Genomic DNA, 23,978 nt, shown 5'->3' with positions numbered 1-23,978 from the left:
AGTGCAAGGCTGCAGGGCACACACTCCTGTCATGCACAGCGAAGAGACAGTACAGGGTAACTGCACAGAGCAGACACAAGACAGAGCATCACTTAACCAAGCTGAGAGCAGCCATCACTTGGGAAGAGCAGCCTTCCTAAATTCACCTTCCCTTCACACCTTCTGTACACAGACCATACAAAGCCTGGTTCCTGCCATACATGAGCCTGATCTCTTTAGCTTTCCATACACCAGACTAGCATCATCACAAATCCTGTGACTTCTCCACAGCAAGGGAAACAAGCAGTCATTGGTTTACCATACAAAAAGTAAAGCCCTAAGCCTTACCAGGTTTCAGATTCCTACAACCAAGCATTCAGTCTCTCAAAAACACTTCTGTAATGGCTCTGAAATGTATGCTGACCCTATGCTGTCCCTTTTCTCAACTTACTGAAATAAAAACAGAGTGGAAGCTATAAACAGTATATTCAGTGTTAAGTTGAAAGGTGGTTATTTCTTCTCTAGCACTTTTCCCCATCCTGTTGCTCTCAACAGCAGAATCAAACAACCTTTATTGACATTCTTCATATGGAATATAAAGAATACAGAAGTATATATGGAGTTCCTCAATAGGACCTCTCTTCAATAAGAAATTGCTACATTAATAATCACATAAGGTCACATAATGGTTTTTGAAATACCAAATCCAGCTACTAAAAACCTCACTGTATTGATCAAGATGGTGATGTTGAACAAATCCAGAACATCCACGCTCAGAAAACTGTAATTTAGGGAAAGGGAGATAAAGAAAAGTCTACTTTGATTTGGCTGCTAATAGAGATGGCATTGATCATGTGAACTAAGCTGCTCACCACAGAATGCTGTCCCTTCTATAAGTCACCAAAGCTTTTTCTACAAAGGCCAATTTCATGCTTTCATGCTGTTTCACCAGCCTCAAAAAGTTTCCCTTCCACACAGGAGGAACTGGACAAAAATATATCCCAAGAGCTCAGTATCAGACCTGTAGGGAATGAAGAATGATGAAAAAGAAGCTGGAGAAAGAGCTGAAGACAGTAGATAACCAGACAATGACACCATCAGGTCCCAAAGAACTTGTTGGGGTTTTCTAGCCCACAGCACTGATGGCTGTTCCCAGAATCCAGACTGTCTCACTTAGGCAGCAGTATCATTAAAAAGATTTGCCACTGGGCTATCGGGACTTAATCCCACAGAATTAAGGAATCTATGTCCATTTTTGCAGTTAAACATGCTCTTTCAGTGAACTGGGACTTGTAGAAACGAAGAAATACAAGTGTGAAAACAAACAAAATAGAAATGAGCGCAAGCCAAAGACAGGAGCAGAACAGTCAACACAGTGCTGGGTCTTACCTTCTTCATGTTCGTTCCCATGTAGCTTTTAGGCTCTTCTTTAAACTGAGGCAACCTGAAATACAAAGAGCAAGCCAAAATGCATAAGCTTATATGGATTAACAAGAAGGGGAAAGAAACAGGCTGGTCTTTCCAGTTATGCTGCAGATACTAAAAAAACCCAAAGTAGGTTTTCTTCACAAAGAGAGACTCTATTAATTTCTTTTTCTGCCAAAATCTGCCAAGGGAAAGAACCCACACAAGTATAGATGAGAGGTGCTTTGCACACTATTACTCCTAATGGCTATTTTTCTATATTGATTTTCCTGCCATGTAAAGACAATTTATTTTCCTTCAGTGGATGTTTTCAGCAGTGGACTATTTACATTTGTTCCAAACAGGTTTCTGTGATGCTGCTAAAAACAGCTGCTGAATCATTGTCATCCACACCACGACTCTTGCAGGGTACATGTTATTACTAGTCATGGCAATTCTTCTCTTTGAATTTGTAGAAGCCCCAGCAGTTATCCTGTGTTCAGCATCATATAAACACAACTGTGGAGGGCAGCAGATGTACATTAAGCTGAATCTTTGGAGATAAGCAGTTCCCATCTCAGAATGAGGTAGGCTGCTCTCACCTGTGCTAGCAAACGACAGCACGTACAGCTCTACAATTCCACATACCCTGCTCTCTCTTCTTTACTACAATTCTGTCTTTACTTATGAGGGTATAAAAGCCTTAGAGTACAGCTTTGGCTGTTTCATTTTCTGGAAAGCAAGACAGGCAAATCACCCCTGCAGTTGCTGCCTTTGCCTTACATCTCTATCCCAATGTCCACAGGCACAGATGGTGATGGTGTCTCCGAGCCTCATCAAGAAGGACAGAGGAGAGGATTACACAGTAAGTAATGAAAAAGCACCAAGTAAAATTCACAGATGCATTTGGAGAAAAAGTAATGTGGCTTCTCCTCTTTGAGGAGATTGATTCTGCCTTTGCCCAGCATTCATCCAGTGCACGATGCAGGGCACACAGAGGAGAAGAAAATTGAGATCCCATTGGAACTGTGTAACAATGGGAAAAAAAATATGATGCAACTGTGTTTCACATAAGCTGTCAGTTTCACCAAAATATTTTTCTACTAAAAGTACATATGTACCTGTAAAGTTTCCTTTTTACAATATTCAGGGAAAGTCTATGATTACTTCACTATTTGGAGAAACAGTTTTGAAGTCAATTAACTTACCTGAGTTTTAAAGAAGTCATTTTAATTACCTGAAGGGTGCTGAAAAGGGCAGAATGTTTGTCCAAGACACTCGATTTCAAGAGTTTTAAATGTTCTTTGATGTGTGAGGTCAAAGCTCTCAGCTAGAAATCAGTGTGTGGGTATTCAACACCATTTCTGTTCTCTCTGCTAAAGAGAGCTATATTTTTTTAGAGCCCTTTTTTTCCTTGAAGTTTGCATTCTCTGTCCTGAAACTGGTTCTCTCTCCTAAAGCTCTTCATTACTTGGCTGTCCATCTCTCCTCAAAGGACACCTTAAACCAGGCAACCTTCCCTACCTCTGTCTCCCTGCAGTTTGACAGGGTCAGCCCTAGAGAAAAGTGCCAAATCCTTCATCCCCTTCCACCTCTAAATAATGACCATTTTGGATGATTTTTCTGTGGGCCCTTAAGTGGAAGTGTGAAATCTTTCTGTCCTTAGAGGGCCATCTCGGCAATGCTGAGGCAAACACAAGCAGGTTTACCTTGTGAAGAGCAGCTGCACCATGTCGACCAGAGTGTGCTCTGCAGATTTTCTCAATAACTCTGCGAAGACAAAAACAAATAACACAGGTGTCATTACTCAGTGTGATATTATCAAGAGGCTTCTTCAAGCAGACTCCCCTCCGAGTCTTGTTTACAGAGATTACGGCAAATTTATTAAAACCAGCTCCAACCCCGCGTTACTGCAAACGGTCACAGCATCACACGGTGGCGCTACGCAGCTGGGGAAAAGAGCGGTCCAAACTCGTACAGCGAATGCCCAACAAATGCTCCATGAAGTTGTAGAAAGACACAATAATATAAAGCTCAGCAGCTTTCCATGGATGCATGCTCTGCAACAGAACTAGTTAATACTGAGGAAACCTGATCAATTTCTTAACAGCAGAAGGATGAACAAACCTACCACTGAGCCTCATTTCGAAGCATATGCGGAAACAGGACTGCATGATCTCACACACCGACTCATTGGTGAGGTGGGCTCCCACTGGGGTGAGCAGCAACGTCCTCAACACCTGTGAAGAACAGCACCCACATGTACCACTCTGCAACGATACTTGCACGCATTCCCAAGAGGAGGTTGGTTTCCTCAAGAAGGACTGCCATGAGCAGAAAACCTACGGAGGCTTCTCCTGGAGTCATTTCAAACTGAATACTGTGCTCAAGAAGCCAATTAGGAGACAAGAATGTTCTGACCCACTTCTAAAAGGGGTCTGATACACTGCATGCTACCCAATATTTAAATTCAGGAACTAGATATCTGCTCAGAAGTACACAGACCAAAGAGGTATACAGTCCATAGTTTTGACTCTACAAAAAACTGTTCTCAAAAATAAGTCTGAGAGTTCCATATTCTTAATTAACTCCCCCAACACAGACCACGCACAAGGTAAGATTAACAACACTACCACATTATCAAGTTAATAATTTTAAAAGAATTTCATTTAAGCTTTTAACTATTTTAATTTGGAGAAGCTTTTACCACAGGTATATGAGCCATCTGTTTAAAAATAAAGTCTGTCACTAAGCTCCTGCAGAGTCAAAACATTGCTTCCTCCTCTTCATTTCTATGTAACAGGATATGTTCCACAACAGGCAGCAACCATTATGGTAATTACCATTTCTCTCCTCTTACCTGTAGGATTTTCATCAAGACAACCTCATCGCTTGCATGATCTGTGCCCACAAATCGAGCGTGAGTGACAGCATCTGCCATGTTCTCCATCCCCTCTGCTGTGCCCTCATGGCTGGGATCTGAATAACAGAATAAAAGAGATGTGTCAGGAAACAGCCATCTACAGTCCACCACCTCTGTGGGGAAACATCTACATGGAGATATTGTGACCTTCAGCTTCCTCAATTCACGTGACTCAATTCAGAGTTGACCCAACAAGAACATAACTCACCTCCCACTAATAGGAAGGCTTTATAACTAGGAGCTTTCGGAAAGATATATCAAGAATCTACTTATATTTGAAAAAAATCTAACTTAACAAAGAAAATAATTACAATTCCGTTGTCACCAGTTCTCTATGTTTCAGAAGTTAACTTCTAAGACTGTGTCCTGTTCCCTACAATACAGCACAATCAGCTATTAAACATATTCAGGGCCTCCTAGGGGATAAAGAAAAAACATCTCTTAAACATAGGGAACCTAAAATTTACTCTCATGAGAAGAAAATGCCAAACAGGTTCCACTAAATTGAGAAGGGAAAATTGTCTCTTGTTCTACATCCCTCTCAAGGAACGAGAGCTGGGAAGAAACAGACCAGTAGCTTTCCCCAGAGAAAACAGCAGACAGACACAATCACAGTTTAGATATCAGAGTTGCAGGCCTCCCACTCCAATCATTCATCAAGGCTCCTTCTCTCCATTTCAGTCTTTTGCAGCTACAAACAATGGTGCAGTTGAGAGAATGTTTAGGATGAGATTGTTGCCAGTAACTGTATCTCGTGCTACATTACAGTGGCTTCAGAAAAGCTGCCTCTGGCTTTGATTTCATTCTCACTTAGACAATATGGCACTGGGCAAGAATCTTGATACCCTTCTACCTAAACAGTCATTAGGAAAGAAAGGATACAACCTAAACATTGCTTAATAGCTCATTAATTGGCAATGGGGCCTCTTGAACTCCAACAACAACGATGCTGACATAGGAACCAAGCAAGACCTTGTAAGCTTTGCACATTCCCTCTTTGACTCCAGTAAGGTTCACATCTAGGAAGGGCTATAAGCCCTTGGTGTTAAAGAAAGCTGCCCTTATTGTGGTTCAGAGACAGCAGCCTCTACCACACTCCTATCCTGAGTGGCTGCAGGGTAAGAAACTTCTCATAGTTGCATAAAACTGAAATGGCACCAGTGTACTTTAGAATGACATAAATCTGCATAGGAACAGCACTTTGCCATTGCCATCTCTTAAGCATCCCTTTTAAGAACAGAGCTGGCTTACTTTTGACATTGTTCACACAAACACATGCATACAGAAATCTTCCATAGTTTAGAGCTCCTCTCCTGGTTTGCCAAACAAACTTCACTGAGCTTTTAAGAAGGCTGTTCTAAAACAATTGGTCACTTTTCACTCAGTTTAGCAGCTGCACACAACAGGATACAAAACTGGAAGCATTAGGTAAGAGGCCTGCCCGTCAAAAGCAGTCCTCTGCATACCTTCAATAATGGCTTATAATCCACTGAGAAGCTACTACTCTTGGACCAGAGGCAATAAAATCATTTATAGGTTGTTGAGTCCTGCACTCTTATTCATGAAGGTAATAGCATAAATCACCAAAGGTGAGTAGGCTCATTCTGAATTGTCTTAATTAAATTAGGCAAAGACCAGTGGTGTTACAATGCCAGCACCTACATGAGCATTACTGTTAACCAACCTTAACAACCATAGTGGAAAGCAGCCCAGTGGGAATTAAGATGAAAAAGCAACTTGTTGCAGAAAAGGCTCCCACAGGCAGCCCACACAGATTCACTCCATTGTCACCTTTTCCAGGAGATGTGAGTTACTCTAGTCTTAGGGATACCTTTAATCATAGTTATGGATAAACAGTCTGTGTGAAAAGGAAATGCAAGCAAGTTGTGCACATGCTTCTTTAACAGATCTGTGAGTACTGCTTCGCTGTTCTAGCCCCTACCTTCAACACCTCTCTCCCAACACACATCACGCCTGACTACTTCAGTTCTGGCTCCCTGGAACAGCACTACAAATTCAGGTCAATTTATAAAGCCTCTTGAGTTCAATTAAAATCACAGATACTTCTACTTTGCAGAAACAAGATACAGACAAAAATCTTTGTTCCCTTGTGGAAAAACAGTACAGAAAGATGTATCGATGCCTGCTCAGAATCACTAACAAGAAGTTTGAGTGAGCACAATAACAGTTTGAAAATTGCCATCTACAATGCAAAGATCTAGACACCCTATCTAGATACACACATTTCATACCAGGTGCAGTCTTACAACAGGTGGGCAAAAGAACAAACAGAAATCAGATAATCCAGGCTCTGAACCAGAGGGAATTCAGGAAAGCCAGAAGCCTGCTCAGTAATGGAACTAAATAATGTAATGGAACTAAAATAAATCACCAAGGAGACAGAAAAAATGGAGGGGAGAACAAGGCTTAAACTCCTTAAACAGCAAGTCCTCTCACTGGAAGCTGAGCAACAGCTACTGACTTACAGATATGTAGTTACCAGGAACATCAGGGAAAGCTAGCTTTAGAAATGGAGTCAAAAGCTGCTATGAACAATAAAAAGAGCACATACTTTTTCTGAGGGAAATATAGAAAAATCTAATTCTGAAATTTAGCCACTAGTCTTCCTATAGCTAAGGTTTAAGTTCATCCAGCAGGCTGACAGCTTACTAGCTACTGCAAAACTGCTGAGCAAGGAAATAACTAATCTGAGGGATACAAATCAATAGGAGTTTAGTATTACCACACACTTTTCTAGTATTTTAAAAGTTATTGTGTAATTTATCAACTAAAACTCTTGTAGAAGAAGTACTTAGAGCAGAGGATAATCACTGTAATGCTAACTATTCCTGCTAAAACACATCCATGGTGAATATCAAGAAATTTTATCTAACTGAGCTGTGATTGCATACTATACCATTAGTGAATTTGCAATTCAAACTACCAGAGATCAGAAGTCTTAAACTCTACTCAAGAATTATTCTTTTCTAACTGGTTTTAAAACACACCCCTCAGAAATACTGGCCTAAAAAGGAGACAGATAACCACCTGACATGTGACAGAATAAAAAAACAGTAAGACTGCACAAGGATTAGCAATTAAATACTTTGGAAATGGGAAAAGAAAGGCATTTTAAACAAAGATATTTATCAGAGGAGCTTGGCCCTTTCACTGCACCCTGGCTTTAAACCCATTTTGAACAGCAAAAACCAACCACGCACAGAACAGACAAAGCTAATATCACTATATCACTTTTTTAAAAAGTGCTGGCTTCACCCGTCATTATGCAGCCCCAAAACATGCTATAATATCTGCCACACTGCAATTTGCCTACCATGGTTATGCCAGCATTCTTCTCTTTTGCTCTGTATAGTTTGAAACAGATTTGTACATTAAGAACAGTTTTAAGCATTTCCTATGTTTAGGCAAGCAGTATTTAGACTACCTTTAGTCTCATATTACAAAAAGAAATTATAATACCAAAAAGCTTTCATTTAACAACACAACCTAGCCAGATGTTCAGCCAGCACCACTAATCCCAGCCTAACTGGCATCTGGAGCAGGACAAAGGACAAGGCAGCTCTGAATGTCACCTGAAGCAACAATGAAGGTCTCAGATTACAGGTTCTGCCCCAGAAAAAAAGCCAGGCAGAGAGTCTTCCATTGCCTACTACAAAGACACCCAAACACCAACAGCTACAGGGATGCACTCTTGTTGGAGTGACCCAATTAATATTATAAACAACAGGTAGCTAGAGAAAGGCTATAAATTCTAAACTCCATTTTTTCCTGTTTCTGCCTCAAATCAAGCATTTGTAGTCAATTGCCTGTGCAGACATTTGCCTGGACATGCGATACAGATCCTAAAAGCCCAGAAGAGTCCACCCCTCACTGTAATGCTGAAAGTCATATATTTTCCATTATTGCTTAATTCTTCAGGGGGACATGTTTTACAGGCTTATTTTTTAAAAATTCTTTATTGTCCTAGAAACTTATGTCATTGCATCATTCTGGTTACATTATTGTACTTAATTACTACCCACTAACTGAAGTCTTCATACACTAGATTTTGATCCAGCACTTCAATCTTTTTTCCTGCAAGTCTCTATTTTTGCTCATTTTAGTTTTGTGTCTTTCCTGCAAAAGTGATTTGCACAGACATAAAGCCCCTTTCTTTCTCTAACTGCCTTCACACTATCTCTGAAAAACTAAATATCTAAAACAACCAAAAATTCCAAGTGTTCCCTTACAATGCAAAGGAGAAAAAGAACTGAGAGATCTGAACTCAGGGGGAAGGAAGACTGATAAAATTATTTTCCTTAAATGAGACTATGTATAAACAAACACAAATAACAGGCTTTGTAATTCACACAGGTATGATCACAAAGTACTAACAGAACTTACAGAGAGAAATCGAGTACCAGTAACAACAGGGTGACACACTGATGGCAGACAGAAAGCCAGCTAATGAGTTACAAGCCAGCTGAGCCACGGGAACTGACCACATGCACATTATTAGTCTTTCACAGATACAAAGAAAAATGTGCAACTTCGAAAGTTTGATCAGCAGCAATACAGTCCACGACAGTTGTGGAAAGTGAAGAGTACTGGCACACCACTGGACAAGGTCTGGGACCAGGCAAAAAATCATCCTCACTCTAGAGCAGAAATATTAGTCCACAAAACTAAATAAATCCTACTGTGTTTCTACATGTTACAACATTGTAATCCAAGCTGGTATTCTTCCCTCCCTGGCTCTTTTGCTTGGAGGGCATAAAAAAGCAGCTGGTGACCAGCAAAGTCCTGCAGCAGGCTCTAAGCACACACAGCAGTCAGGGCAGAGCAGAGGCTTTGGCTCTGTCTCCAGACACAGCTGTAGTACCATGAAAGATCAGCCAGTAAGATATTAAGGAACTGCAGATGCTGATTTCCCCAGTGTTAATGACAATTTCTTATTTCCCTAATCTCCATATTAAGACTGCAAGCATGTATCCTGGCCAAAGACACAGCTCACAGAGATGCATTTGGCTGGCATTTTGGTAAATCCCACGAAGTCACATAACATACCTATTAGTGCATATGAGAGGAACTTATTCACAGAGGTGAGTGCCAATCCAGTTATGGGGCCTGTAGTGTCTTCAGAACGGATTACTTCCAGAAAAGGCCGAAGAAAGACATTCGGTTCAATTTCAGATAGCTCTGTAAAATAAAAATCATTTTAAAAATACAATTTGAATTGATTGACTCAATTAGGATTGATTTTCTCTTTAAGAATATACATTTTTCATCTCAGAGGGAAAAAAGCCTGCTCTAGGTTAGTTTCAGAAGGCTGGTGGGAAGGTGGGGGTTGTTTTTACATATACACGCACACAAACACACACAAGTATATGTGTATATTACAAAGCATTGCATTTTAAAAGTTCACTTTCTTGCAATCTTCAAAACAGCTTTCTGGAGCCTTCTAAAATCTGATTGTAGGAACACTCTGTAAACGCCACAGAGGCCACTGCTGCCTAAATTTATGCTGTAACTCACTGGCAGATGTAGCTGCATTTTCCTATTACTCTTGGAACTGTGTGAACCCATGAACTCTATAGACCCCGTCCCACCTTCTGCCACCCCTGTAACATCCTACTACAGATAAAACTCCACACTAATCACATGCAAAGTACAAATGTACAACCAGGGTCACTGGACCTCTTGCAGCTCTTTTCCTGAATACAAATTGCATTTCTGCAACACTAAATGTTTGCTTGGCAAAGACAGGAAAACCTCACAAGATACCCTAACTTAAAAACTCTTCTGTTTTGCTCTCAGTCTAACTGTATAAGCCTCTCAACCAAATAATTAAAAAGGGCACTCCTCTACTTGCTGTTTTGGCCAGCAAGGATCCCCTCTAAAGCTGCTGTACAAGAAGGCACTGAGCTATTGAGCTGGAGAAAAAACAACTAATAAGCTTCCTGAACTTTCCAAGATGATCAAGAGACACTTTGGGAATGGAAAAGAAATACAGAAGAGAATAACCAGAACTGGGGAAATTGACCAAGAGAAACAAACAAAAAACCCAAACCAAAACAAAAACCAAGCCCAACCAAATAAAACAGGAGGAATCAAGATAAGAGGAGCCCTGAGGGGGATTTAGGAGAAAAAGCATTAAAAAGCAGGAGAAGGCAACCACAACACAGCTAGTACCTAGGCACAGAAGAATGCATTAAAAGTAACTTGAATAATTTTGAGATCAGAAATATTTAAGTACAACACTTGGCTCAACTTGCTGAAACGTACTTTTTATTCCTAATAAAAGTTAACAAGTCTAATGGCTAATAGTGTCACACAGGATCACTGGCATTTATACCCTTAATCAAATAATCAAATATTGAACTTATCTGTCATATGAGCTTCTTTGAGGCATGTAGAAAAAAAGACTGCAATTCCTGAATCCTTAGACAAGCTGCTGCTTTTCTATCTACCAACATAATTCAATTATTTTGCTGAGGGAAAAAACCCAAACCCCTTGTTCTGAAATTCCATTTTATCACAGTTCCTATTGAGAAGCCTTAAGCATCAAAGCAAAAAAGTCTGCCAGAAAGTATGTTAACATAACTGTGCCAAATTATGGCAAGGAAGCAAAGGAGTAAAAACTATACAGGGGCTTATGTTTTAAAAGTTAAGAACACAAACAAGTACATGAAGGTGCTGTTAACTAAAGCAAAATTGCAATTAAAAAGGGAATTTGGGGATCATTATGCCATCTTTTATGTTTCAGCCACCAGTTCAAATAAGACCAACACCACCCACTTGTGAGAGGTTAAAAGCAACATGATAATTCAACCTTTTTGGCTTAAGAACAACCCCCCCAGTTTGTCAGATAATATGCTTGTGTAACATTACAATTGTGCCACCTCTCAACAGCACATGGAAATCCAGACGATCATAAGACATACTTACATTAATGCTTATTTAAGTATGCTTTATAGAGCACTTGACAGGTTACAAGCACTTAGACAGCATTAAATATAGTAAGACTGCCAAGGATCAAAACTCAACTTCTTCTTTCCCAAAACTGATCCTTTCTGCAGACCAGACTATAATCCTGTCAATTCCTCCAGCCTCTTTCAAACCTCAGTGAGTCCCAGGATGGAAAAGCTGCACTTGATTACTAAGAAAAATGGGACTTCAGAAGAGGTACCTCACTGCACCACAGAATGAGACAATGAAGACACATTTAGCAGCAGAGGATGTATAGGGCATCACACTCTCCTTTAATACATCTTTTGGGACAACAAATAGATATTTTCTTTGCAAGAGGAGGGGGAGAATCAGGTTTTTCTTTTCAATTAGAATTGTAAATGTTAAAGATCATATTCCCTTGCAGTCTAACTGAAATTCACAGCTTACATGAAGTTCACAAAACAGCTTGTCATAATTAGGATTTCATTTAGGCACATATTGTGGATTACACAGCAACTTTGGCCACTTTCTCAAATATTCAGAGATTCCAGAATTTATGGTAAGAAAGAACTTTACATTAAGCTCTCTGAAACTGATGGTTTATGCTGCAAAACTGTTTGGACTGAGTAGTTGGTACTGTGGTATTAAAAAAAAAAAAATCAAAAAACATGCCAGACAAAAAAGAGAGCATTTTTAGTGCACTAAATGACTGCTGCCTGAAAGATCTAAGTGTCAATGAAACACCAATCTCACTCCTCACAGCTGAGGAGTATTTAGTTAATCACTACAATGAGCTCCTCTAACCAGAAACATTTGCAAGCACTGAGGTCTTAGAAGGGTTACCAGCTCACTTTTCAAGGCAGAACTTTATCTTGGTACTGGTTCTTTGCTTCAATGGGAAGTTTGGGAGTGCAGAAAAAACACTGATACTGAAGCAATCTTTGCTGTATCCTGTCTTGAAACAGATTACTTTCATGGGCTAAAGAAGGTTCAGCATCTGAAAGTGTCGCTGAAGCTACCTGGATTTTTAAATGCACTTATATACTAAAGTTACTGGGTTTTTGACACAATTTTGCAAACAAGCCAGCAAATCAAACATATAACCTCTTCTCTTAACTCAACCCTGTTGAGGTCAATGAAATTAGTTCAGAAGCTCTTTCTTCAACAGGTTTTCTTAACCTTGTACACCAAAGGTGGCAGTGTCCATAACAAACATGCCAGCCCTTTTGCATCAATAGCTACAACTGCAAGGTGCACTCCACACCAGCTTTTCCTCTACAGCTCAGGCTTGATCTAGAGCACAGAAGAGCAGGAAATGAATAGGATTCTCTTCACAATACTTTGGTAAGGTGGGACCATAGTCTTTAGAGGGAATTGTTCTGCCCAACAAGTTGAAACTTCACGAAAGAGACACAAGAGAAGTCTTGCTATGACCTAACTGTAAAAGCAATCCTGTGCTCTCCTGAAAATGTCTAGGAACTTCAGAAAATGTAGGAAAATCATTCATTACTTCAATAATTCCTTACGACAAAACAAAGGCTATATAAGGTACATACTGAATGTTTGGAAGTACATACTTGATGTTTCTAACAACAGTACAAAAAAAAATTAGCTCTGAATTTTCAACTCTGGTTCTTGTTCTGCCACATTCAGGTTCAGGCATTACAAGTGAGGTAACTATAACCAGTGAGAGAATTGAGAACTGCCTATAGAGATGTTTTTCCAAGTATATTTTCTAGCAAGAGACAATTCTCAGCGTTTTAACTAGAAAATACAGGATGATTCTCTACTTAAGTAACCAGTTTCAGCTCTGGGGGAAAAAACCAACCAAACAAAAAACCCATCTGAAAACCCACCAAACCTGCAAGCATGACTTCAGCCAAGGGTATTACAAGAGGAAACACTGAATAACTATCAACAAAGACAGCAAAATTTCACAAGGAACTCCTTCAAGCAGCCTTCCTTTGAAATCTACTAAAGCCAGGGAAAAATTATACTAAAACATTACTTAGACTTAAATGAAGAGCCTGGTCTGCTTTGGGGACCAGCTGGAAAGCACTTACCATTCTTTTCACACAGATCCTTTCAACAAAATTTTAGAGAAGCAAGTGGAGACCAGCATCAGCACAACACTCAGAAACGCTCAGCTAGCTTAAAGCAGTACATGGAAATGGAGAAGAAGGGAAAGAGTATCTTAAGTAATGTATCAAAAAGCCAACTCTTCAGGCTGGCAATTTTAATGAGGACACAATTCCTTTGAGACCACAGTGCTTTCCTTCATTCTTCCCATGGATTATTTGCACTTAGACACATATGTCTATAATGATATTTAATCAACTAATTCATGTTTAAGCACCTAACTCCCATTTCAGCAATCCCATCCAGCCATTCTGGCACTTCAGCAAACAAACTGCATCAGACCTCTGGCGTCCCTTTTCTCCTGAAGTGCAGGAGCAGGTCCCCCTCGGACAAGTTTTCTTATTGTTAGCACACTGTTGGCACATTCCTGATCTAAAACGCTCACATAAGCTGCTTTCTCTGGCAGTTCAACTCTTCACTCCTGAATGACTCTTATCAGGATCGGCTATGCGTTCCGAATCAGAGTAAATGAACAAGAAAAAATTGTTTATGACAAGTTATTTCAACATCATTTGTCCCGAGGACAGGCAACTGCAACCCAAACCACATGACCTGGACTCCTCTTATGCAGCAGCTGTTGGCCTTTGACGCCCAGCCTTCAGAAAGGCTGTCTGAGCTGTATCCCACGCACCTCTCCAGCGAGGCGAGCCCAGACAACAGCAATGCTCTGAGCATGCAGCATTATGTTCCCTGCTTGCAAACTGAACTGCACAACGAACAGACATTCTCTTTTCTTAAGGTGAGAAAAATACAAAGATAACACTGTAACAGAGCAGAAATCCAGCTTTTCCGGACTCTTGCCTTGGGGCTCAATCCGTTCATGCCACAGAAAATTGAAGCATCAGCAAGTGCTTCCTGGGTCAGCCTCAAAACCACTTTCTGCAAACACTGCCATTCTGGCCTACATGACATGCACTTTATTTTCAGTTCACCCAACAAATACCAAATCATTTTGTCTTTTTACTCAAAAGGATGAGAAGCCCCTGCAATCTGGATCAGCAAGTCAGACTGAATATGTTCAAAGGAAAAAGGACAAAATGGTACTTGCCTTTTAAAACCATCTAAAAGTATGGAACGGTCACACTTTCTGGATTTTCATAAACATTTTAATGCTGAAATAAGTACTGGCCTAACTTCAGCTAGGTCAAAATGCAGGATTGCAGGGAAATGAGAAATTTTTTTGAGTTAGTCCTGTGATTATCAGCTGTTTAATTTAGAAGTTAACAAATCTAGCAAACAGAATTATAGTAACTTGTTCCTCTAAAAATCTTCAGGGCTTGAATAGAGTCCCTAGGTAACAGGCACAGAACAGTATATGCATACTGACTCTAGGTGCCCTGGCAAAACTGCAACTACAGCAGCTCTACAGCTGATAACAGAGGAGGAGCATGTTTTTCACCACTCCAAAAACAAATTCTCCAGACTGACTGGAACACATGCCACTCTGCACCTGAGCAAAAAGACATACCCTGACTTCCAGCTAGCAAATTGACTCAGACTCTGACATTTAACCCCAGAAAATAACGGCCAATTAATGTTGGTTAACAAGTGCAAAAAAAGCTACATTATAGATGATCCACACTCATTTGTTCCTGAGTGTATGTTCTGCTCCACACAGCCCTGGTACAAACAGGGTTTCAAGTGAAAAGAATCCTCTGCCATCTCTCCCCTACAAGGGGGTCTTAGTTGCTCTCATTTTCTTTTTCTTGAAAGTTCTAGACCAGCCCTTGCAATACACTGCAGTTGGTAGCACATCTGTAGATATTTTCTGATCTGAAAGGAGAACAGATTGTCATCTATACAGTTTGTATAGTGCAGCTAGTGTTATGAGAGAAAGCTCTATTTCTCCTTCCTGAAAATAATGGCAATGTCCACTAAATTTCATAAACAAGAGGTCATCAAAAGCCACTGAATATTCTCTCCAGGTTCCCCACAATATCATTGTCTTATCCTAATCTAAGCTCTTAATAGATAAAGAAAACAGGATTTTGCCAGCTAAGGAGAAGCTGAGGAGCCAGAAGCTTACATCCCAGTTTCTAAAACACACAAATACTGTGGGGATTGTGCAACACAGTATACATACCATGGGGATGAGTGGAAACAAGCTTTGTGCATCTCTGAAATCAATACTTCATTATAATAAATGGTCACAAAAGTTTCGCATACAATAAACATAAACACAGACTGAAAATCAAGGATATTCAAGCCAATGAAGGAAAAGTATGAATTAACTGCAATTCTTTTCTACAGATGTCTGTAAAATATACTCTTCAAAGCTAATGCCCTGTGAATTAAAGTGGTCATTCAGGGGCCCCGACCCATCAAACCAAGAGAGAAACAGTGCCATTCACAGCCACACATGAATGCAAAGCTGGAATTACAAATGCAGTTTGACAAGGGGAACCCAGAGATGTCAAGCCTGTTCTGTTTGCCTAATTTCATTACAATGGCACAAATGCTTTCATTTGTCACACTCCAGCTTCGTGTGTTTATCTCCCTTTCATTAAACATGACTTTAACAAATGATCGTTCCACAGTGCCAAGATCTCAAGCACCCCTCAGAACTGAGATTTTTATTTTGGAGAAGCATGACATAATGCATACTGAGCATTTGACTCTTCACATCCTTTAGTTAGGACAACATAAACTCAACTAAAATACTGTCTTCTATGGAATTACTTATTATATTTCCCTACCAGTGAAGCAGAACCACTGACAATGCCACCAGTGTGTGCCATTAGTTATAAGGAGCTTCATCTGATGCTGTGCTTCAAATTCAGCTGCTCTGACTGACCATTAAAATTTCCTGGGCACTTTTTCATAAGCAGAAACTTGCTAAAGTATCTTCAGCCAAAACTGCGCTGTGAACTCCAGCTGTGTCTCCACCGTTCTCTCAAGTGCTTTTCGCCCAGCTGTAGTATTCTGTTCTAGAGTGGTATAACAAACAGAAGATACTCACTTCAATCACAAGGTAAGCAAATGCCATCAGCAGAAATATGGAATTACACAGAAGGCAAACTTCCACGGTTTCTATTTGGATGGACTTAAAAGTACAGACATGAGTACTTGCTCCGTCTTGAATTTCTAACCCCAGTCTTGAAGACTGCTGAGTGTCTGGATATGAGGTTATTTCAAAAGCTGAAATTGTTTAGTTCTGTTTTTATTTCTTAGCACTGAGGAGATAGCAGAGACAAACACCTTGACAAACTTTTTTCTGAGCTATGGTTGACACGTACTGGTCAGAAGTTGTAATCAAAAGACTGCTTCAAAATAAGAACAGCTCTTAAAGTGAACTGAGGGGTAATTTAGCACAGTAAGGTTGAAGGTCATCAGGAGCAGACCTTGCTTCAAATGCTAGACTATTTCCTCCCATCCCATGACCTGAACACCTCTGAAAGGACATGACTAATTCTGATGAAAGGCTAAAAAATCAAGTAACTATATAGTAAAAGCCTCCCATCTCCAAACTGCTCTCTCATGAGTATATCTTTTGCCAGCGTGAAGAGTAATAAGGGTAATTTCAATGCTAATCCATCCTTGTTTTCATGAAACCCTTCCTCCTACATCACAGTAGAGGCTAAGCATTAGAGCACCACTTGATTTTGCCAGCACATTTCACAGTAAGATTATTTACATATGATAGAAATAAGCAAATTCAGAACTGCCTAAACAGTTTTTTTATCTCCCTTACAGGAAGGCTGATTGCTCTGAGGAAAGGGAGATAGGGTAATTCAGCTGATCTAAGCCTCTGATAGGTTTTGGACTATACCACTAGTTTTGTGGCTTTTACAAACTGAAAAAAGCTCAAAACTGTTAATGCCAATTGTAATGGCACTTAATTCTACTCCAGAAAACTGAACTCCCCAATGACTCTATGAAAACTGACTTGAGATTTTACCCATTCTTGAAGCATTTTTTCTCCCATGGGTGGAGCTACTTAGCCTGAAGCTCAGTAACCTAAACTGCTTACAAGTTTCACAGGTAACTGAAGCTTAATATCCACTAAAAAATTCCAACAAAACAAAACCATCCCATTAAAAAAAGGCAAATAAAACGAAGGCAAGCTTCACTTTTTGTGTGTTCAGAACCAGATGAAACTGTTTCAAAAGATTCTTGCAGAAAATCACCATGCATATGACAAGAGCCAGTTTTTGTGATAAACCTGCACCAGGTCTGAAGTTCAGAACCCACAGGCACTCCCCCAAGCCAATAACATTCAACTCTAAATAAAATTACTAAACCAAAATAAACCAAATCAAAAAGCAGCCATCCCATGACAAATTCATCTGCCCTTGACCAAATGCTGATAGTTATTGATCTTGCTGCAGTTGTGAATTAGAGCCAGGTTTCCCAAGGTTCCCTCCTAATACGGGGAAGAGAGCGTGGCCAGTCTAACAAGACAGACCAGGCTAAATGAAACCTGTGGGGAATTGCACACTGCCAAGTCCAAAGGATGGACTTAGCCACTCATCTTACTGACAGTACAAGTTTGATGTATGTCAAGTTTAAGCACTCTTTCTCCTCTCTAAAAGAAATTGGTACATGTTAAAGAAAGAGCAATTAGATTGTGACACTCTACGGAACCCAATTCAGTCACTGGACTTGCTTCACTATGATATTTTACACATCTTGCACAGTACCAGGCCCAAGCTAAGTAGGCAATTTAAAAGCCCAGGAGAAATTAAAACTCCTTCCCCAGTACTTCAAAGCACAGTAATTCTCCACAGCTTTGTGTGTCTACCACGCTATGAATAGAGCTCTCATTGCAAATTCACTGTGTTGTGAAAAGGAAAACTTCACTATTTCTAGGAGGCTGGAGAAAAAGATTACAGTTTTATCATCAATTAGCTATCTGGATGTTACTCCATTCTGTTTACCCTTTCCTCAAGGGAAGCCAATGAGTGCCAAGGGGAAAAATTAAAAGGAAATTGAAGAACAACAAATCCCAAACAAGCCAAGACATTTCTGGTGTTGCCAAAGAATCAAAAATGCATCAGTGAGATAGACAAAATCCAAAGAATGAAATGAAGAAAAGCCTGATGACCCAAGAGGAAAGCATCTTTTAATGACAAAAAATCTCTCAAATGTTCAATATACCTTGCTGTTATGATTTACACAAATTCTTCTATTCAACCTGAACTAATCTAGGAGACATTGTGCACTGCCATATTATCAGAAAGTAAAACTCCCAGGTGCTAAAAAGCCCAGAGCTCAAGAGCCCACACACCAGATGACCACAGAACAAAACGGGAGATTTGAGGAGAGCAGAACGCAAAACATCACAGGGATATTAGTTTCAAACTTAGAGGAGTGGAACAAAAGTAAAAGGAAGAACAGCCCAGCCTGCTGGCAGCCAACACAACCATTACCTTAAGACATTCAAACAGCAAAAACATTAAGCAACCTTTTTTTCCCCCCCACAGCAATAATTGAAGCAATCAGTTATCCTTGCACACACACGTGCACCAAAATTTTGATGCAACCTGCATTAAAAGGCAGCTCAATTCCTATAAGAATAACAACAAGTGAGCATTATGTTCTTGCAAATGGACTGGGGAAAGACATTAATTTCTGCATACTGCAATGTGCTAGAGCAAACCACTGATACAAGGTCCTGATGATACATGAAAAGAAACAGAATTCTGAATTTTAACATTTTTGACTTTTTTTTGTTAGTTTTCGCATCTGAAGAGATCTGTGAATGCTATTCAATTTCAGTGATCATAAAGCAGGACGTATCTTAAGACAGGCATCATGGAAACAATGCTATATCAATCCCCAACTCCATTAAATACATTTTTTTTCCATTCTCTGGAATCATTTATCTGCTGTAAAACAATAAAATGTTTGTGAATAATAAAATGGCCTAAAATCTATGTAAAGAAATAGAATACAGGTTACAGTCTCTAAGAAAGTGTCAAACTGATTTATTTTAGTCTATTACTAATTGTTTTGATCTAGTACACGCCCATGACAGAAGAAAACACTTCTGAGTGGCTCAGAAGTTCACCTGAGTGATCCTGATAAAGGCCACCACTGACTACATGCTGCCCAGCAAGATTGATGTAAAAGCAACAGCACAGTGCAAATTTCAACTCCTTCAGACAAACAGGGCTGCTGGCTCAAGCCAGCTCCCAGCTCTTCACTCCCTCTCTTCTTCCCCTAGGGCACAACACAGCCTGGCACTCCAACTGGCATACACAACACGCACTGAACAGGTCAGTGGACACAGCCCTGCTTTAACCACTCACCCCTGGCATTTCTGCTGCCATGACCTCTGGGATGGAACCATTATACTCCAACAGCACTTACTCCCAAGAATAAGTAAAAAGCCAAAGACAGAAGAATTTCCTTTTGATTTTCAATCCTAGACCAACAGAATTTGCTCTTACAGGATGTAAGCACAAAGACAAATAAACTGACCATCAAGTGGCAGCAAGGCCCTCGATCACACACAGGCAAATCAGTCTTCTCAGCCTCTGCGACTCATCTCCCCTTCATACCCTTGGGCAAGTCACTGCATCTCTGCTTCAACTCCTCATATGAAAAGGGAACATATTCAGCCTTAAGTGCTGTGCCACAGGATTACCTGGAAATATTATCCAAAAAACCAGCAATACCAATCCAATAAAAGCTTCCCACCCTATCCTCCCAAAATCAAAAGTTAACTAAGACTCTTAGCTAAAACAGCTATTTTTCAAGTTAATATTTAAGTTAGCAAAATATGATATGCACTGTGTAACACAAGTTGAAATCAAAATTATATTTACAGTTTATCACACAGAAGAACAGCAGCTGAGCTTATGAAATATCGAGGAGATTCACAGCGACAAACTGGAGAAAAAACTTGGCAGCACTTAGCCACTCACTTTTGGGGTGTGAGTTTTAAAGAACTTGATTTTTAAAAATGCTACCTAATTTTCAGAAGAGCTAAGGAATGAGGGGAAAAAAATATACATCTTTTTCAAAAGAGCAGCAGTTGAACTGCTAGTAAATTCTCACGGTCTTGTCAGAATGAAACCGCTTGACACACACCAGCATTTTCAGCTTTGAGACCACTGCTCAAAACCAAAAAGCGACTCTAGGTAACAGGAGGAGTTTGAGGGCCCTTCCAAAAACTTGGGATGAAATCCCAAAGCCCTGGGAGAGCAAGGCGAGCACCTGTTTTCCTGAACAGTCGATTTTTTTATGCTGCATACTTTACACAGAAGCTGCATTATTCTGGAGAAGCTGCATTCCAGCCAAAAGTGCACAGTTAATGTTTTTTGCAGCCCCCAGCTTCCAGTGATGGATGACCATTTTATAATGAAATACTTTATGCTCAATCAACTTACAAATAACGGATGTTTTATCACACTGAATTAAAAAGAATGCTTAAAAAAAGAAACAAAAAAGAAAAAAGCAGCAGGAGAGGATCAGTGATAAGCAGAGGCAAAAGTTATTCCTATTAAGGGTGGGTAAAAACATCCAGATGATGGTTCACTTTAACTTTTTCACGGCTCTCCAATAGTATGTGGAAATGATGCACAAGGTAGTATTTGCCCTGAAAACACCTACACATAAGTTCTGTTCCAGACCATTGAGACATGAGACTTTTTGGCTTATACAGTAATTATTTGATTGCATAACATCTCAATTAGGTTTCCAAAAACCTATGGCTAATAAGTAAGCACTGTTTGAAGATAAACCTTTTAAAATACTCTAATCTCTCATGCCCACTCAGCATTACCAAACTCATTCCTTGTGGGAACCCAGGGCTTTCCCCACCTGCACTTCCACCTGTCAATGCTCAGTGATAACCACAGAAGTAAATGCCCTGTACTCAAAAGGCTACTGCAATTTCCAGATCAAGTTTTGGAATCAAACATCCAAACTCAACTGATAATCATGACTCAGTGTTATACTGTTATACCACAACTGTTACTGTTTTTACACACTACAAGTCAAGAAATCCAGACCTGTAGGGCCATATGTGAATCAACACAAGTTCTTTAAAATGCCAGCAGCAGAAGCATTCCTTGTTCCTTTTCTCCCAAACAGCATATGAAAAAGTCTCTAAGCTAGTCCAAACATGCCAAATCACATGAGAATGGAAAGACAACCTTATACTTTTAGGAAAAAAAATAATCCCTTCTAATAGGAATAAATTAATGCAAGAGTGCAGAATAATATGAGATGCAGTGATAGAAGCCTCATGGGGAACACCAATTAGATATTGGAAAGATATTTTCTAAAGAAGGGTGGTTCTAAAGAAACACCAGAACAGTTTGCTCAGACAAGGTGTAGAAGCTCTATCCCTGGAAACACTGAGAATTCAGCAGGCTTTAGCCCTGCACACAATCGCACAAATTGGTCCTGCATTCAGCAGGGTATCAGAGCAGATGAATTCCAGAGGTCTCTTCCTACTTAAACTATTTAAATTCTGACTTGTGCTTACCAGGAACAAAAAGTCCCCTCTGTAATTGTACATGTAGGTTCCCTGATATCCACTGAGAGAAGAGAGTTTCCTTCCCCATATTTTCTATTTGTTAGTAGCAGCAATCAATAAATACCAAGCAGAAGCTCACTCCAGAGCTATACCTAGAAAACATTCTTTTTTTTAAATCAGTTTTTTAAGCAGAAGCTGCAAACTCAGACCTGTAACTGAACTGGAAAAAGCAAATCAAACTAAAACACAAACAGAAAACCACCAAACCCTCCATAGTTTACCAAATTTGGAATCTTTAAGAAAACTAGCAGAAATAGAACATGTTCTTCCTGTGGTCTCTTAAAAAGATATTACATCTGCTGCAGATATTAATGTCAACAAAAATCCAGCACCTTGGCCCAGAGTCATAACTTCAGATCTAAAACAAGTCACACTGCAACCACCTGAAGCTCCACTAAACTCAGATTTAATTTATGGCACTTTCACACTACTATTTGAAGAAATGCAAATATTAAATCAGTCAGAGATTTTAATCACAAAATCAATTCTCCTCCCATTCCTCAGCTGAAGGTTGGCACTCAATGAACCAGACCAAAGGGAGAATAGTTCCAGCACCTGCTTCAGCTTTTAAGTTTCCAATTTACACTGCTGTGATCTGGCAGCAGGCAGTTTGGAGATGTCATTTTGCTGCTCTGTGAACGACTGAATCTCAGTACAAAAAGAATCCAAAGAGAGAAATGAGTGAAAAGAGCAGCAGTGGGCAAAGGAAGCCACAACATAACTTAATCTGGCCCAAGAGAAATGGCAGCTGAATACAGTGTGCTACAAGTACCGTGTCCTCTGCAAGACAGCACCGTATTCCCCTCTGTCTGCCTCCTGATGGTCACTGCAGGCACTGCTGAGCAGGCAGTGTCTCCACACTTGTGACAATGCTCCTTCAAACAACGCTGTAAAATATGACTCAGCACCGATGTATGACTTGGAATCACTTTATTACTAGGCATTACAGACTATGGTCATTTACCAGAGTAACAATAAGATTTAAAATCTAGAAATATATATTCCTATTGAAAGAAAGTTTTCCTTCTTTTACAGAAGGACTCACAGATAACTCAAAATATAATTCCAAATATGCTTTTCCAGTGCATAGAAAGAATGTCAAACACATTTCTTCCTCACTATAACAGGCTTCAAGACGTGGTAACAATATACTTGCAGGCAGGTTCCTTCCACCAAGAGGAAATGATGTCACTCTTAGCATGTCTGCTTGAAAAATAAAAGAAAAAGGAAAAAAAAAAAAAGGCACTCCCTTTAGTCCTGGTCAATAGAGCATCTGTACCACCTCCTTTAAAAATCCAATTTAGGCCTATGAGTTAGAATAGCAAAACTCCTAAAAATAATGCAGTTTACTGGGGTCTGAACCTTTACAAGAGCATGGCAGCACTCACACTAGGTAAGCAGCGCCTTAAGACTGATGGCAACAGTGTAACTTCAGTTTAGTTTTGTCATAGCCTAGGACAAAAACAGAGGGGTGCAATAATACAGTTGTTTCAATTGTTTTAAAGAAACTAAAAAAAACCCGAAATCAAATCGCCTACACACATCCCATCAACACCCAGTTTTACTTAATCTTATTCCCTTCCCAATTTAAGCACTGAGAACTAATTCTTCTTTCAGCTCTCAAGGCCTCCTTGGTCACAGAAACTGCTCACTGAAATTTCCCAAAAGTTGGAGAAGCAGAAAGAAGAGTGGAGAAAGGGTTAACCCACAGCTGGGAGAAAGTTTCCCCGGAAAATTGGAACACATGCTGTGGCTGTGACTAAATTTCACACTGGTTCTGTTGAGTACAAACATCCACAACTGTGTGCATTTGAGAGAGTAGGAGAAAATGAAATGCTCCTTATATATCAGCTTCACCTGCTAGGTTCCTTCAAATGGATAATGACATACTCAAGGGACCAGCAGAATCCTTCAGACTCACTTCACATTTCAAACAGAGAAGAGGCACTGGGGGAAATGGAAGGAAGTTATACTTCCCTTTCCTGCTCCCACATATTTTGGAACATACAGGAGAGCCAAGCCTATAATCTGGCAGAGATAATTCTGCTGTTTAAGGCTAGATGTTTCATCATGGAAATCACCTGAGTTGACACT

The 23,978-nt window shown here is 39.9% G+C and overlaps 1 protein-coding gene across 5 annotated transcripts in view; it reads right to left on the bottom strand.

Moving 5' to 3' along the window:
* The window catches only part of GBF1 (golgi brefeldin A resistant guanine nucleotide exchange factor 1), a 102,143-nt gene that overhangs the window by 33,425 nt on the left and 44,740 nt on the right, over nucleotides 1-23,978 (bottom strand). For all 5 annotated transcript variants that reach the window (XM_059851447.1, XM_059851448.1, XM_059851449.1 and 2 more), the window contains 5 exons: nucleotides 9,374-9,505; nucleotides 4,244-4,362; nucleotides 3,515-3,623; nucleotides 3,093-3,153; nucleotides 1,369-1,423 (listed from right to left, as the gene is read on the bottom strand). In XM_059851447.1, the coding sequence (XP_059707430.1) occupies nucleotides 1,369-1,423; nucleotides 3,093-3,153; nucleotides 3,515-3,623; nucleotides 4,244-4,362; nucleotides 9,374-9,505 (476 nt within the window). The remainder of the gene's footprint in view (nucleotides 1-1,368; nucleotides 1,424-3,092; nucleotides 3,154-3,514; nucleotides 3,624-4,243; nucleotides 4,363-9,373; nucleotides 9,506-23,978) is intronic.

This window comes from Haemorhous mexicanus, chromosome 7 (assembly GCF_027477595.1).
Source record: "Haemorhous mexicanus isolate bHaeMex1 chromosome 7, bHaeMex1.pri, whole genome shotgun sequence".
Taxonomy (NCBI): domain Eukaryota; kingdom Metazoa; phylum Chordata; class Aves; order Passeriformes; family Fringillidae; genus Haemorhous; species Haemorhous mexicanus.
Note: the sequence above shows the minus strand (reverse complement) of the source record. Positions and strands in the feature narration are given on the sequence as shown.